The following is a 17,500-nucleotide window of genomic DNA, read 5'->3' as shown; positions in this document are numbered from 1 at the left end:
AACAACCGGTGTTGTCAGGACAAAGGGTGTGGGGGTAGCAGTGGGTTCTGGTGGGGGGTTACACAGTCTGCTTGTTAACCAGACCTTTTTGAACCACAAGACCCTGTCCTCAGGCTGAGCCGACTCTGGTCTCACTCTGGCCTCTCTCTGGTCTGTCTCGCTCTCGCTCTCTCTCTCTCTCTCTCTCTCTCTCTCTCTCTCTCTCTCTCTCTCTCTCTCTCTCTCTCTCTCTCTCTCTCTCTCCCCAAACAAGTTAATTAGAGGCAGATATTTTTCAAAAAGCGGCACAATTGTGAAGCAGGGTCGAAAAACAAGGTGATTTATGGCTCTCAGTTTGAACATTAAGTGTTACATTATATCGTGGTGGCCGAAACAGATCGGATTCCTGATCACTATCGGAGTAGACGTTTTTATTAACACCGCGCTGCTTTGCAGAGTCAATATTGGGGACTCTACAATGCATGCACTTTAATTGCTTTCATGCTCAATTTGTGGGAATTTGGGGAGGTAAAAATATTACCTTCCTGTTATGTCACGCACTGTTGTGGAACAACGGCCCATTGAAACTCTTTTCTGAACGATTATTTGAATAAGTCGGTTTAAAAAAGCTAAAAAGTCCAAGTCACTTAAAGATTTAAACAGAAAAAAGTTTGATCAGAAGCCTTTCTGGAGGGCACTGAACAGCCTGCACTGGTTAGGAAGAACAAGGAATTTTGTCTGTGGTTTCCAGGAATGATGGGATGATGGATCAGGGCTATGGCGTATTAGGTCGGATTTGTGAAAAAACGTAATAACGTCTCCATTGGGATCAGACCGAACCCAAGCCCTAGGACACTATATATCAACATCTGTGGTGCACCTTCGATTCCCCAGGACCCCTAGAGGACTGGGTAGCCCCTCCTCGGACCCTAGGCTCCTGCCCTGTGACCCAAAGGAAGTGGGAACCAAAATCATGACATCCTTCATCATTATTACATCACTTCCATCTGACACTGATTCCCTTCTGTGGCCACACACACATGCAGAACAACAGAAGAGGCCTCTGTTTAATAAATAATACATTATTTAAGGACTAGGAAGTTGTCATCCTGTTTTATTTTTTTATCTATTGTATCCAATGACACTTTGTCCCTGGAGGACGATTTATGCGGGGGTTGGTGTCAACTGAGACACAGGGCGATCGAAGGTTCTGCTGTTGACTGATAGCCCCAAACACTCTCTCTCTCTCGCTCTCTCTCTCTCTCTAGCTCTCTCTCTCTCTCTCTCTCTCTCTCTCTCTCTCTCTCTCTCTCTCTCTCTCTCTCTCTCTCTCTCTCCCCCGCCTGGTTCCTGATGGTTATTTTGGGATAAGACAGGGCCCCTTGCTGCGTCCCTCTATTTCAACCTTCTTTTTACACCCCCCACCCCCTTAGCTTCACTACAGGACCCCCAGATCATGAGCAGATGTTTATGAAAGTCAAAAGAGAGAAACAATATATATGGAATGTGTAAACACCCATCGCTGTCAGGTAAACAGTTTACCCAGGCTGCTAATGGGTACCATGTGCCTGTGCAGGACTAACACACTCTGGGCTGCAGGGCTTACCTGCACTGCCACTTTGGACAGCTCAATCCATCAATAAGGAGCAGCAGGAGTTTTATGTTTGGTTTAAAGTACCGCACATTAAAATCTTTAGTGGCCCTGATTTTAAATGATCAGGTGTTTAGGTCGATGAAACCGTACATTGTGTGTTGAACAATAGGTATCTTACAGCGTGAATGTCGCTTAAAATGTTATTCTATTTATTTGTTTGTGTTGTCTCAGACGATAAAGATTGGTCCTCAAGTCGATCGAAATAGCTGCTTTGCATCTTGTGGGTTGGTGAGGAGGCATCCTCATCTGACGCAATGTTGATGCTATTTTTCCTCCCAGTACGTATGCTACTGGGAGAGGCTGAGGTCCCCTTCTCCCCGTTGGAGAGCTGCAGTCCCTCTCTCTTTCCCTCTCTCTATTTGATCATATCCTCTCTCTCTCTCTCTCTCTCTCTCTCTCTCTCTCTCTCTCTCTCTCTATCTCTCTCTCTCTCTCTCTCTCTCTCTCTCTCTCTCTCTCTCTCTCTCTCTCTCTCTCTCTCTCTCTCTCTCTCTCTCTCGTTCTCTCTCTCTCTCTCTCTGCCTCTCTCGCTCGCCTCTCAAACGGGAGGAAGGCATGCGGGCTCCCAGCATGGGGCGCGCGGTGACACAGGCGAGGGAGGGGCCCTGCTTCACATCTGATTAGTGTGCCCATGGAAACGGATGGGCGGAGGATTCCTCTTTGCCCTTGACATGCTGTCTCTAGAGATCAGGCCAGTGCTTGGTTGGTGGACTCACCTACTTACCTGCCACTACGGCCCCACCAATGTTCACCCGAACAGCCTGCAACAAAACAAGGCTTGTCGTTCTGCTTCCTGCGACTCCGTCGTCTCTCAATAGAGAGGCAACCCTAGACGGAAATGAGTTTGAAATGCAATTATGTACGGGTGTGAGTCTTACGTGTGTTGCATCTGTTCTGGGGACTTGCCTTCTGACCTATAGTTACCTTCTCACCATCGGTTCACCCCTTTGCCACCGTAGTGGCTCGGTGTGAATAAACCAACAGGCAGTGCTGTAGTTACCGTGGGTTTTCATTAGCAAGCTCTACACACCCAGCCCCGCCGTGACCGCGCCAGAGCTTTGAACTCCCAGGCGCTCTGATCATAGCAGAGCAGGCCATCTCACACCTCATCGCTCCATACCCTACCTCGTTCAGGAGCAACGCATACTTCAGCGCTCCAGAGACCCCGCCAGGCACCCGAGGGACTCTGAAGGGGGGACATCTGTAGAGAGACTCGAGGAAAGTGTGGGGGCTGCACAATTTGTGTTTCATTTGTTCTGGTCTTTCTGCCAGGGGTGCTGGGGGTGGGGTTGATGTGGGGCCGGGGGGGGGGGGGGGGGGGATCTGGTTTCTCAGGATAATTGCAAAGAGACTGGGTGTGTGTGTGTATGTGTGTGTGTGTGTGTGTGTGTGTGTGTGTGTGTGTGTGTGTGTGTGTGTGTGTGTGTGTGTGTGTGTGTGTGTGTGTGGTGTGTGTGTGTGTGTGTGTGTGTGTGTGAGTGTGTGTGTGTGTGTGTGTGTGTGTGTGTGTGTTGGGAGGGTGCGGGGGTGGGGGTTTTGGGGGGGAGGATTGCAATGCTTGCTCAGGAAGAGCAACTTTTTCATGCACTTGAGTTTCCTCTGTGTATTTTACATGTAGACAAAGCCTTCCTTCAGTTCCGCAACAAGCCTGGCATTATCACAGCCACAACAATGCTGCATATCAAACAGGGCCAAACCGGCAACGACAATAAGCACAGCCGAAACCACCTCCAAGAGGAACAGACAGATATAAAGCAACGTGTTTAATGTCCCGGGAAAGGGGCTTGAAAAGATGCCACTGTAACGCACCTCAAACGCATAAACTGGGAACCTGGTGCCTTTTCTTCATCTTCACCCAGCTGACAACGTCATTCCTCTTCCTCCTGACTGAGCAGCTTTGACTGCCGCTGCCATGGTAACATGGTCTGGAAGTCGGCGAAGCAATCGGTACCAGTTTCTGCCGAGGCCCGTGGCTGCTAATAGCTGTACGATAAGCAGCACTCCCAACTTCAGCCTCAGAGGGACATAAAGGGGGAGCACGGATGCTGAGCATTGCGAATGCAGAACAGCGTGAGGTCTTCCTTAAGCACCCATTCATGTGTGGAGTGGATGGGGGCGCAGTTGACGCTAAAGAGATTGTGCTCTCTTGTACTGGCACGATTGACACGATTTCACCGTTGCCTAAATAATCCTGATCCCCTTATGTGCTTATGTAGTGGGAGGCATCTCAGGCTATGGCATATGTGTGTGTCTGTGTCTGCCTGCGTCGTGTGTGGGTTAGCGTGTCTGTAGCGTTAGCATGCTATAAAGGGATTCATTGGCTCAAGCTGCTCCTTTTAGTGAATGAAAAAAAGGGAGGCTCATTACGGCGACAACAGAGCTAGCTTCTCCGACGTCATGGTAATAACCATGGCTACACATGCCAGGGGATTAAGCCTTCCAAGTGTCACCCAGGAGGACCCAAAGTGCATATTGTATTAGGATAAAAGAGGACCTGGGTAAATTACGCAACAATGCTAATTAAGTTGGGACGGTTTTGTAAACAAAGAACCTATAGGGCAACCGTGATGGAGACTCCCTTTATGAATGCATCTGCATCATATACAATGACATGATGTGGGCTGGTCCAGCTCACTAGGACTATTAAGATGAAATTGCTGAAGGAATTGTATGATGGTGGAAAGAGAACAGCGTTTGATTAAGGTTTTCATCAGAACAAACTCAATTACTATTCGCTATTAATCACTATAACAATTAGTCATGCTATGATGACAAATCAAAAGGTAAAGACACAGAGATCACTTCCCTCCTGTCCTCTCCTTTCCTCTCCTCTCCTCTCCTCTCCTCTCCTCTCCCTCCTCTCCTCTCCTCTCCTCTCCTCTCCTCTCCTCTCCTCTCCTCAACTCTCCTGTCCTCAACCCTCCTCTCCTCTCCTCTCCTCTCCTCTCCTCTCCTCTCCTCTCCTCTCATCTCCTTTCCTCTCCTCTCCCCCTCATGTTCCAGGCCAGTGCCCTAATTTACATGATAGCACAGCAGCTTGTTTACACATCAAGTTACCGCTGTTCAAACTGTGCTGAGCGGCTCTCGCTCACTGGAGCTGTCACAGGAGGTGGGCTGGCAGACACACGGGGAAAAAACACCCCAAGAAACACGGGCAATCAAATGTTCAGCCAATCGAAATGTGAATGCTTAACCGCTGAATGTAAATCATGAAAATGAACTCAAGCAAATGAGGCAACAGCTGATTGAATCGTAATCAGTGTGTCTCAAAGTGATGAGAATAAACAGTGGAATCGTTGCGGATGATTCAGTTTGACTGAAATCGAGCCGGCAATGATTCGGCTTCGACTGTCCTTTGCTACGTGATCTCCGCAAACAGTAGCCTCTGTTTCTTTGGCCCGCGGCCCCTTCCGACTCGCTGCGATTGGAATCGCAAACTTATTTAATCTTTCATGTCCTGCTGAGAGTCTAGTCGCCCATTATGGGCTACATTTACAAGTGCAGCGCATTGGATATGCGATCCATTGGGCAGCGTACGTCGGACCTGACAATCCTCAGCGGGCAACGCTAAACCCATTTGCGAGGCTCTCTCTTGCGCTCGTGTATCGACTAGCCAGCATCCCCGGCTGCTGTGTGATGCACGTCTGGCTCAAGGCCGCCATGAGGGCGATTGATGAAGTTGGCATCGAACCAGAGCACTGCTGTCTCTTTTTTTTTCTCTCTTTGACCAGATGAGCAGAGAGAGATGCACACCATAACTCCTTGAGTCTCCATGACAGGCCGCTGGGAATCGACCGGGGGCGAGATGGGGGGGGGGGGGGGGGGGGGGGGGGGCGGAGATGGGGATGGGGGTAGGGGTGGCGGGGGAGTTGTCAGTAATGCTCGTTCAGCATGGGCAGGAGAAGACAGAGGGCCCGGCCAATGAAAATACACAGCGTGACGGATGGTATCTTGGAAGTGTGCTGAAGCCGGAGTGGGAAATTAGGCATCAGCTGACCGAACGATTCATTATGAACGTGAAGGAGAGTGGACAGCCCGCGACACTATAACCTCCACCGAGCCACAGCACAAACCATGGTCCCCTCCAATAGGAGGGAGACATGGGCAGAAAAAAAAGCCTTGGTGGCTGTAGGCAGGGACATTCCTGGAATTCTAGCTTTATTAAAGTTTAATGAGGGAATTACCAGCTGAGAGGAGGACATTCTGGGATTTGCTGGAATAAGTCTAAAGCCGGGGGGGTTTTGAGGTAGTCGAATTGAGAGATAAGGACACTTTGAAGCTTTATCTTATCCTTCTGCTAACTTAACGTAAACATGAAGCAATTAAATGGGAATGAACAGTGAGGAATGGACCGCAGTGAGAGTAATAGGATTGCTGGCAAAAACACAAAGTAATCAAACCATACGTTAGACAACGATAACCATGGTGAGTTATCGTCCAATTATCTTTTCCTAATTGTTACCCGCTTGCACGTTTAAAGTCTGTCGATCTGACTCCACGCTATGCGTCTTTGGATCCACAGACCCCCCCAAATCTCGCTTTATCATGTCTGTCACCATCATATGGGTCTGCCAAGTGCGGGTTAGAGTGTGGCATAACTGCAGGTTTCCCACTTTCCACTGGGGAAATAAACAAGTTATTTTTAGCAGCTTTCATAACACAATTTCTATTCTATACTGAGATGGATGGTATGAGATTCGTCAAGACAATCATGGGAAGGAGTCCTTCTCCCCAGCGCTGAGCTTCAGCTGACAGCTCGCCATGACAGGAGACATCTAAATTGTCTCATTACAGACTTGGCTTGCTTGCGAGCGAGACAGAGGCACAGCCGAGAGGAACAGCCCTGTGAGTTACATTCTTCACAAATGGCTCAGGTGCAATTATGGCACAATTTCTATCTGTGTGCGTGTGTTTGTGAGTATCTGTGTGGGTGGGTGTGTGTGCTGTGTGGTGTATGTGTGTGATTGTGTGTGTGTGTGTGTGTGTGTGTGTGTGTGTGTGTGTGTGTGTGTGTGTGTGTGTGTGTGTGTGTGTGTGTGTGTGTGTGTGTGTGTGTGTGTGTGTGTGTGTGTCTGTTTGTGTGCATGTGTGTGCATGTGTGTATACTTTTGTAATTTGTGTTTCCGGGTCATATTCCCATGAAATAAAGCTTCAGTTAGCCGATAAAGTCCCTGATTATTCAGTTCAGAATGTACATTGCTCATTTACTCCATATCTGGGGCAAGAACAAGAGGATAATGTACAGATTAACACTATTACAGGGGAAAGTCTGGCTTTGGATGCAGAAATATGCAACACAGAATTGCCTTGACACAGACTAATTAGCCTACTGTTCACTCAAATTATTACATTCATAATATCCAATGTGTTTGTTGAAGAAGATTAGCTTTCTGGCTTATCCTGCAATCGACTATTGTTTGCGCTTGCATGCTGGAACCCATTTAGGTTTGTCGAAAGTGATTGAAATGCTATTGTTAGCAGGATGGTCATTGTTTGTTCTACAAATGGGTAACTAACGATGACTTCTACTCCTACAATTCAAAAATCCCCCCCCAAAAAAAAAAAAAAAACACAACATGTCTGTTCAGGAAGACCAAGTGGAACTCCCTGATTTACAAGACCAAGACTCCAAACGTCTTGCCGTCTTGAGCATAGTCTGCAGTCTCCTCTGAATGCTGGGAATGAAAGAGAAAGTACTCGGGCTTGATGTTTCTTGACATTTTCGTTGAAGTTGTAGAACCAGGCCTGAAAAAATAACATGGCTTTGACAGCTGCTCAATAGCCAACTTGAGGAGCCATTTTCCCGCCTTCTCTCACCTCTGTGGCAGTTATCTGACGGGGTTTTGCTTGTTCAGCAGCTCGTAAACCCTAGGAAGTCCATTCTCTGGAGGACCCTAAAAACGGTGCCAGTGTCTTTCACGGCGTGACGGATTGACAGGATTTCTGTCTGGCGTAAATCTTTTTTTATTTTCTTAAAGAAAATCCTAATTAGAAAGAGTCTTTAACATTGAGACATGGGCATCAATTGGTTCTCAAAGTTAGCCTTATGTTTAGGTGTTTTCAAAATTGCATCTTACAATTTCAGCAACTACACTGCCGTTTTTACTGCCTTAACTGTTTACCGAATAAACTGCCAAGAGTTGGAAAGTGTTAGAAAATTGAGCATGTTAAATGGAGCGAATCATTTAAATTCCATGCCACCATTCCAAACTAAATGAATACTGACCAACTGCTATTTCTATCCACAAGATATTCAACACCTGATGTTACTCTGTAAACAGCCAGACCGACACACGTAGTAAAGTTTCATGGGACTAATGAAATAAAAGAGGTGCGAAAGATCAACCACAATAAATATCCAATTGCAAGTAAAGATGTGTTCAACATCTTTTCCCCCCCAAACACACACACACACACAAACACACACACACACACACACACACACACACACACACACACACACACACACACACACACACACACACACACACACACACACACACACACACACACACACACACAAACACACACACACAACACACATACCTAAAGGGATAACCAAGTGGGGGTCCTCTGAGTTTGGGCAAGGTTGAGGGTCACAGAGAAACCAAAGCGGATCAACCCATTTGGAAGTGGGGTGAGGGGGGGGGGAAGGGGCTTAAACAGATCAGGCCACACTTATTGAGAGATGACTGAAAACATCTGGCATCGCTCTTTAACACGCACACACATGCACACCCTCAGCCGCGACACGTTCACACACCACGTTCGTTCCGTGAGGTTTGTTTCGTGAGGTTTCTGCTTGTCCACCATCTGGGTGGTTGGGGGGGGGGGGGTTTGGGGGGGAGGGTCAACCCTATGGCACTAAAGGATGCACTTTCTGCCAGGTGAAGGGTGCTGGTGTCTTGGTCCGTCTTGTAATCTTGACGGGAAGTGGTGGAGACATGGGACACCGGGGTTGGGCTTCACTGACGGCTCTCTGGCGGGCTGGCTAGCCCTGGATGCCCTGTTTTGGTTCCCCCACATTGGGCTTTGATGAACTACAATCCTGGGTGGGCTGACTGTTGCACACAAACACAGACGCACGCACACACACACACACAAATCCCACACAAGCCTCGTTCCCCTCATCTACCCGTGTGCTCCCTTTTTTCCTGCTGTGTTGAAAATCGAATCATAAACACACACATATATATATACATATATAATCTCTCCGTCGAAGACTACCATGCGAAACGTCCTTCGTCTGAGAGAACTCTCTGACATGTCCCCCCCCCCCCCCTCTCCAGGTCCCATGGCCTCCACGGACCGCGGCAGAGCTCTGGAGGCCGGCGCCCCACCCAGGAGGGTCCCGCCGCAGAACCCGGGCCGGGGCGGACAGACCCACAGACCCGCGGGCTGGAAGAGGAGACGCCCACGACCCCGTCTCTCCCACAAGGGGCCCATGCCGTTCTAGAATAAGGTGGGTTCCCTCTGAACGACGGCTGGTTCGGACGCGGGCTCTTACCTGAAGGTGTACGGAGGGTGAAATTGTGACGTGGTTACACGCAGGAAAGATGGGGCGAAGAGTACGAAAACAATGAGATGAAACAAATGAACGGAGGGTAAAACGGAGAGGGTCTTGCTGGGGACTAAAGTCATCTTGGAACGAGTGGAAACCATGCAATGAAGCGAGATCAAACGACTGCGAGGGTGTTGCTGTGTAGACTGAAATCCTCTCATAATCTTGGAAATGGAATTCCATGGGAGTGACGGAACGTCATTGTTTAACTGACGTCGCTTTGAGTTTCTTACTGCTGCTTAATGGGGACAGTTATAAACGGCCAATTCAACTCTTGTCTCGTGCTTAATGGAGTCGTTCATATCATGCCGCGAAAAGGCATAAATGTCTTAAACTTCGCCCATAAATGAGTAATTCAGTATTGTTTGGGGAATCTAAGGCAGAAGTAAAACTATAACAGGATGTCTGGAATATCTTTCAATGGCTTTCTTTCAATGACCAATAGGAGTCCTTTGAACTCACACAGAGATGTTATCCGTTGGCATACAAAAAAGCTCAGCGAACCTAACCACAGTGCATTACATTGTTGGGTCCTTCAATAATACTCTACAGGTAGGTTTGCGTAGCGCCATGTAATTTAATATATTTGCTCTAGTTGGGGGAAAAACATACTGGGAATCCTGACCATTGAGTTAAAGTGAACCTTTTCCTTCAATCAGATAAAATTAATTAATCGTTTTACTAGAGATAATACAGGGGAGGTTTAGGTTTCTCAGCTGAGTTGTGATTGTGTTTCTTTCACATGAAAGGATGTTTAGTTTCCCATTAAGACAAGCAAGTCTTTATGCCAAGTTATTTCATCTCTTAATCTGCGAAAATGTTTAAACTGTCACCCCTTCAGACACTCTGTCTTTCCCTTGCCCAAAATAATTTAGTACAATTAAAATAAACATATACTTTCTGCCCCTGTATAATGAACAACTTTCATCCAAATTACTACAGGGTCAAAATAGAAACTAAACTAAACAGACAATTATGAGCAGTTGGAGCTAAACTTGACCGACTAGCTTATGTGAGCATGTTTACCTCATCTGCACTTCTTGTAATGAAGGGCATTAGCAGCAGCAGTAGACTGGTGTATACATTATGGACCATGAGCATTTACATGTCTCTAGTCCCAGACTCTGAGAGAGACAGAAGAACTCGCCAGGCCATAATAACCCCTGAGGGGGTACGTAACAGACAATGCTAGCCTGCAGTGGTCCACCATAAATAAGTCACATAGCGAGAACTAGGGTGAGTACGACAAAAGGAAGACTCCCATAAAACCAAATTTATCGAATTCAGATTCAATAAAACCTCAAGTTGTGTTATTTTATTATTTCTTAGGATGATAAATTATTTTGAGTGCAAGTCACAAGGTATTGTTTAGAGGAAGCAAGCGAGGCAAGAAAGACGGTGAACAAAGTCCTCAGGCAAGGGCATTCTGCACAGGACTACTGAAGTTTCGCACTCTGCCAATAAAATAAGAGCATTTTCCCTCTGAGGTTGTGCATTGTGAGTGCTTGTTTTCAGGGTCCGGAATGGCGGCCACAGATGAGGAAAGCCTCAGGAAGTGGTGGATCTCTTTAAAAGCAAAACGCATCAGTGACTCACAATGGTGTCTTCACAAACACCACTTCAATCACAACACGATGAAGCCCTCCCACCGTTTGTTTCTCGGCTTCCTCTCACGCTTCGCTGGGTTCATAGTTCATCTCCTTCAAGAATCTCTCTTCCCTCCCTCCCTCCACTAAATCTAAAAAACACTTTTGTAACTTATTAATTCATTTTATTCTTAAACGTAGGAATAAAATAACATGCTTGCCTTCACCGGATAGTTTGGCCGGCTGTTTTCAATCGTATTTTAGTTTTTTTCTCGAACGATAGAATGATACGTTCCAAGAAAGCTCCTCGTACAACACTAGAAGGAAGAGAATTAACTCATCGCAAGCGATCGAGACGAGGACAAGCCAGACACTTTTATCTGCTTCCTTTGCCAACCTTCCCCCTGATGAAGAGGGAGGGGAAAGAACACCAGCAGCTGGAGTTTCACTTTATTCCACGCCCTATCAAAGAAGGAGGAAGATCAAAGCTGGAGTAAATCAGAGATATTAGCCAGCTAGCAGGCCGGGAGAACATGGCTGCGAGGCCAACGGACTGAATGGGAAAAAATGGCACAATTTGGCCTGGATTTAATTGCCGTCTGGTATAAACAAGGAAGGGGGGTAGAGGGAACGGAGTTGACAGTGTTATCCACTCGCACCAACCCTGCCCCTTTCCCTCACCACCGTCACCCTATTTCAATATCAAAGGCAGCTCATCTATTATTCTCTGTCACCTTAGGCCAAGCGAAGGAGTTTGACTTTTTTCGTTTTTTACATGATCCAGATGTGAGGGAATCCTTGAGGAGACATTGTGAACCTTAGTAGGCCTTTGTAGGCATTCGAGTAGGCTTGGAGAACATTTTAAAGTGTGATTACAATAGTAGGGAGTCAAGCATGCTGTGGAACATTTGAAATGCAGGGTATTATTGTTTTAAGGCTTAATATTTCTTTTTTTTTAATACTGTTGATGTAAAAAGGGCTTGGTGACGCATCTTGAAAACATCCACATATTCTGTGATGTAGTTGTGATTCCTTCTTGCTGTGCAGATATCCTACATGAGAACAAGGTGCAAACAATACATAAAGCCAGAGGCAGAACAATCTCAAGCAAGAGATAAGATGAACATCATCCTTTGTGGCATTACTCAGTCAGAAAAATATGTAACCGTTCAAAACAAGAAAGGCTTTCATCGATGAATGATCCTTGTTTTCGTGGTACAAAGAAAACTGAATGTAACACCCTGGGATGGGTCATAGGAACTGAGAGAGAGAGAGAGAGAGAGAGAGAGAGAGAGAGAGAGAGAGAGAGAGAGAGAGAGAGAGAGAGAGAGAGAGAGAGAGAGAGAGAGAGAGAGAGAGAGCGAGGGAGAGAGAGAGAGAGAGAGAGAGAGAGAGAGAGGGGGGGGGGGGATAAAGAGCGAGAGAGAGAGATGGCAGAGTCGATGGCAAAGAAAAATATAGGATTGGCAATCTGTAAATCAGTGCCATGGGGAAGGCCCCGTGTCTGACTGAGATACAAGATTGTTTTTCTAGCTCACTGTTGCAGATATGCATCAAAGACCAGGAAACCTGCAACCATTACCTCAGTTGTGTAATTCAACCCTGCATTGTGTGTGTTTATGTACACACTAAACACTGAATCTTTTATTTAAAGACAGTCCCTTCCCTTTCACGTTGAAGCCCATGCAAACCTTAACATAATGTAATGCTTTATAAGATACCAGTATGTGCTAAAAAAGAAAAGGAAGAAAAATAAATAACATATTTTCCCTTTTCATATTTTGTCTTTTTATGCAGGCACTGCTTTGAGCGCCCTCCCCCAGGTCCTGTTTCCTCTGCTCTTCCTTTGCCTCGGGGGACCTTGCTACGAAGGGCCAATGCTTGCCCAGCCTGAAGAGTGACGTCCACAGCACCTGCTGGTTCTTCAAGCTACTCTGTCCACAAAAGAAAAATCAGGACAAACCACTCACCCTCAGCTCTGAGAAGAATTTGGGGCAGGGAAATGGGGTGGTGGTGGGTGGAGGGTGATGGGTTGGGTGGGGGGGGGGGGATATGTCTTCAGCCCGAGCAACCAGATTCTATTTCTCTGTCTCTCGCTCTCTCTTTCTCCCCCCGCCCCCCCTCAATACGACCCTACTTGGCCACCTTTCTATTTATCTCGTTCTCTATTAGTTATCATTACTATTATGATTATTATTATTATTATTATTATTATTATTATTATCATTTGTTGTTTCGAGCCCGCTCATAACCATCTCCCTGCGGTTCTCACACAGTTTGCATGACATGTGGTGGAGATGGAGTCCAGTCCTCGTACATTCTCAGTCTTAACGCATCTGTCGGCATGATGTGGCGTTCCCATCTCCCTTCTCCCCTCAGCCGCTGACTCCAATGCTGGCTTTGCTATTTGTGGCCACGCTTTTCGCCAGTTTTTTAGAGGGTGCTGATTGGTCGCGTCTACGGATATTCAGTTCTCATTGTAACCCTTTAAAAAAAAAACAACAGTCTTTAGACCCAAAGAAAGCACAGGTGCGTGACCTTGCGATCACCTTCGCTATAACCTACATCTGCCCCGGGTAGACCCCCCTTTGTCTTGCTAATCTGTTGTAATTGGCGGAATAATACTGCATTGAGATAAAAGCTTCCTGCGTAGCTATTTCGGTGGTGCTAAGCCTCATTAGCACCTTGATGCTCTCCCAAGTTACCCACACTGTAGTGTCCTTTGACCTCAAAATCCCAACACCAGATCCCAGTTCCAATCCAGACCCTTCCGTCCCAAACCCCTCCACCACGCTGGCTAGCCTGCTGCTCTGAGTGGCTGCTCCTCACGACTGTTCACTGGCAGGGGTGGTCTGCCACAGCGATGATGGACCACCAGGCCTTTTATATAAAGTGCCAAATACTAAACTACTACACAATGCTGCCAGAAATGAAAAAGACACGTCAAATACACCGAGAGAGAAGGAGAAATGAGAGAAGGAAAAAACAAAACATGTTACCTCCTGTTTGAAGTCTTTATACACTGACATATTATGCATCATTCAACATTTCTGTAAAAAAAGAAACTGCAAAAAAAAAAATCACATTTAGAGGGTGGTAGCAACGATGATTAGACCAAAATACCATAAAATATCTGCCAGCTCAGTCAATAATGACACCACGCTCAGCCTACCACTAGTGCTATAGGTGTATTACTGTTTAAAACAAGACTAGTGGGATCCTCACATGGAGATATTTGATCGACGGAATGCGATGCCTTTCCATCATACTGGATTCTATTAATATTTAGAATTTTGTTTCGTTCTACAAGTTATATGTTTTTTTTCTTTTTGTTTTCTCAGGGTGTCTGTGATAGAAAGCCTAGACCAGAGCCGTCTATTTTGTGCATTTATTTATCTATGAACACACGCATACAGAACATTTATATCTTATATGAACATATTTTCGTATATCGTATCTCTTTACTCTACTACCCTCTATGTATAAGCCAGTGTAGCCCTCCTTGCTAGTCCTAAGTGTATCCCAATAGTGGGTACTGTTGCCTTCCTAGCTAGCCCTACCATAGCACAGGTGGCCGTGGCTTTGATCATTACGCTCATTAAATCCCACGGTTAATCTTTCTCAGATGGATTTCCCCGAGGCAGCCTGGGCCCACTTAAAGTCTGAGCTCATAGTCAAATTGGCTTAGACTAAAAACCACTCCCATCCACCTTTCCAATTCCCAAACCCATTTGATTTGTCTAACAAGAGTCACTGGGTTACAGACTTCGAAGAACCACTACGACTTGTTAGAGCGCTCGAGTCCGTTGTTACGTTTGGGGAGTAAAGAAAATAAACCCCTACATCCAAATGACTGCGGCCGTCACGTCCACTTAGCAAGCTTAACTAGTAAAACTGGTATCGACTGGGTAATGCCACGAGGTTTAAATCGGTTAACCTTTATTCTCAATACACTCTCCCATCTGTTTCCACATCTCATGCAAATACAAAGCAACGCATCGTGTTTCCCCATCCAACCACGGTAGGCTTTTTTTTACATCATTTTCTTTTCAAGAGGAGAGCATTTGAAATCACAGTGATATTCCTATCCCGCCCCATTTCCACCTTGATAAAAAATGTATTCGATCCTAGGGCACTGTGAAGGAGTAATAATTTCAGTTCCACCATTATTATTTCATAACCTCTCAGACAGAGATGTAGATTTCATTAAGGATCCGTGGGTGATGAGAGCGCGTGGCTGAGCGTGTCTCATGTATTATTGGGGGGGAAAGGTGGTAAGACGACTGAAAAGCCACAGGAGTGGGGATGCTGTATGGAGACTGGGGGTTGGAGGGTTGGGTGGTTGGGATGGGGAGGGGGGGGGTGGTCCAAGTTCAATTTATTCCCCGTGTCAGGCGTTGCTGTCGGGGAGCTGAGCAGCGCCTGTGTGTCCGCACTGTTCTTCATGAATGTATCCTCGCCCCGCCGCCATTCACACCGGCCCCGCTGCCCTTCTCCAGAGACACGCCGCAGAGCAGAACAAGAACACAGGTTTTATGTAGAAGTACCATTTATGAATGTGGTCTGGATATCAGTGGTTGGATCTAAAAAAAAAGAAAAAAAACAACACGGAAAAAACCAAATATTTGTTAGAATTACGATCCCCTTCCGAGTCCTTTCGGTAACGTCTAACTCCCCCCTGTGTAGATGTGGCTTCGCTCCGAGACTTCTCTGTAATGGTTTGCAAGGCTGCAATTTTTTTGCAAACTCCATTATGCTGCTGGACATTCAAACCCTGAAAAACAAGAGTCTCTTGGTATGGAATGGTTTTTCGCAGTGTATTGTGACGATTTCTTTGTCTTATTCTCGTCTCGCTGGTTGTCCAAAGCTTACTTTTTATTTATTTTTTAATACAGTATGGAGAAGAAAAAAAAACTGTACTCTCTCTTTTGTGGATGTAACAAAAATAGCTAAGTAGTCTGCAGCACAATAGGTCGTGGACGCGGTGAAAGCTTTCAGAGGCACGGTCTTCATGTAGGTCCCCCCACTAACCTGCACCCCGGTCTGAGCATTGGGGTGAGGAGGGAAGAGCAAACCCGCGCTCAAACTCAAATGGTAAACCACTACATTATGCTCGGGGAGCAAAACCATTTCCTAGAAAAATGGTATTTTCCAGCAAGGCTCACACACACAAGCACACACACACACACACACACACACACACACACACACACACACACACACACACACACACACACACACACACACACACACACACACACACACACACACACACACACACACACACACACACACACACACACACACACACGTACATACACAAGCACACACACATTGTTTCCTCTCCACCTCTTCTTTGACGTAATGATCACAGGCCTCAGTAATGCTCCTATGCACTTGTTAGCATGTTTCCCACATAGGCCCCATGTTTTGTTTTGGGTTTTGGGGTTGATAGCCCCCCCTCCCCCCTCCCCTCCATTGTGTTGGGCATTTCTTTTTTTTTAAAATGCATCTGGATAGGAATGACAAGGAAGGAATGGCAAAGTGGAAATGGTTTATGGGATGTTTAGGATGTGTTAAAGAGGAAATTTAATGTTAGCCATCGGTTGCTGCGTTCTACCAAATGTATAGAATGTCCCCAGATTCCTTAAAAATATATATAGAGATTTTTAATTTTTAAATATCAGTGCGTATGCATATTTTTTACAGTTCTCTGTCAGGCAAATTCATCAAAAGGGGATATCCAACATTTAGGTCAGTAAGGAAAGTAAAGTTACCTTCAAGACACATTCCATTATTTACCTTGTGCATCTTAACACACATTTTACGGTATCATGTTGGCCTTCCGAGTAAGCATCTGTAGAATCGTGTGGTGGACATTCAACCCAATGAATGCAACCGCACGCTCCCACGGGCCAGGCAGTCCAACGTGAGATTAGATTGTATATCCAACGGGAAAAAGGAATTTATCCGTCATCATCCCCAGCTTCAAAATAAGACTTCCTCTACCCCCTGTATTTGATTATACCCTCCCCCCCCTCTTATCCAGTTGTGACAGGTTTTATCCCACCTTATGTAAACTAAGGCGTCCAACATCACCACCATTGTAAACCGTTGGAGGAGGGGGAATGGCAGAGTCTGTAGGTTTACACACCATTGTGACAGTGTTACTAGGTCTCAAGCAGATACTATTTTAAAAAGACAACGTATTACTCCTGATCTTCTAAACTCTGTTTATGGTGTGAGCCCATATTATTCACCAGGCCAAATGTACAGTCCCTGTCTCTGTTTTGATGTTGAACTGGACAAAAATACATGAATGAATAAATAACTAAATAAATGAATAAAACAAGTGTATCAGAAATGGTTGAAATACTGTGTACATATTTGAACTTTTGGTTTCTAATTTATAAAAGATAAGCTTTAGCTCTTGGAGTAATTTTTTGTTTCCTTTCATGCGTAGCTTTGTGTTTTATTTTCTATTTCTGTAAAGTGTGTAAATATATCTTTATGATAATAAGTAATATTAAAATCTTATTTTAAGAAATTGGTGTGTTATTTCCTTTTTGGACAACTATTTTGTGTACAAAAACATCCATCATTTGACTAAGAAGCCATCAGGAGAAAAATACAGTTGGTGTTTGTCGTTAATGTTGAAAAATCTTCAAGTTGTCACTTTCTACTGGTTTCTATTAGCAAACTACAGCAAAAGGGCTTTGC

The 17,500-nt window shown here is 45.7% G+C and overlaps 1 protein-coding gene across 1 annotated transcript in view; it reads left to right on the top strand.

Moving 5' to 3' along the window:
• Window positions 1-17,327, top strand: part of apln (apelin) — a 20,600-nt gene extending 3,273 nt beyond the window's left edge. The window contains exons 1-3 of the mRNA XM_030368070.1: window positions 1-1,825; window positions 8,923-9,095; window positions 12,578-17,327. The exon at window positions 1-1,825 is cut by the window's left edge and continues 3,273 nt beyond it. Of these exons, the coding sequence (XP_030223930.1) occupies window positions 1,759-1,825; window positions 8,923-9,089 (234 nt within the window). The 5' untranslated portion in view covers window positions 1-1,758 and the 3' untranslated portion in view covers window positions 9,090-9,095; window positions 12,578-17,327. The remainder of the gene's footprint in view (window positions 1,826-8,922; window positions 9,096-12,577) is intronic.
• Window positions 17,328-17,500: the final 173 nt, after the last annotated feature.

This window comes from Gadus morhua, chromosome 10 (genome assembly GCF_902167405.1).
Source record: "Gadus morhua chromosome 10, gadMor3.0, whole genome shotgun sequence".
Taxonomy (NCBI): Eukaryota; Metazoa; Chordata; class Actinopteri; order Gadiformes; family Gadidae; genus Gadus; species Gadus morhua.
This window is presented reverse-complemented; position numbering and strand designations above follow the sequence as displayed.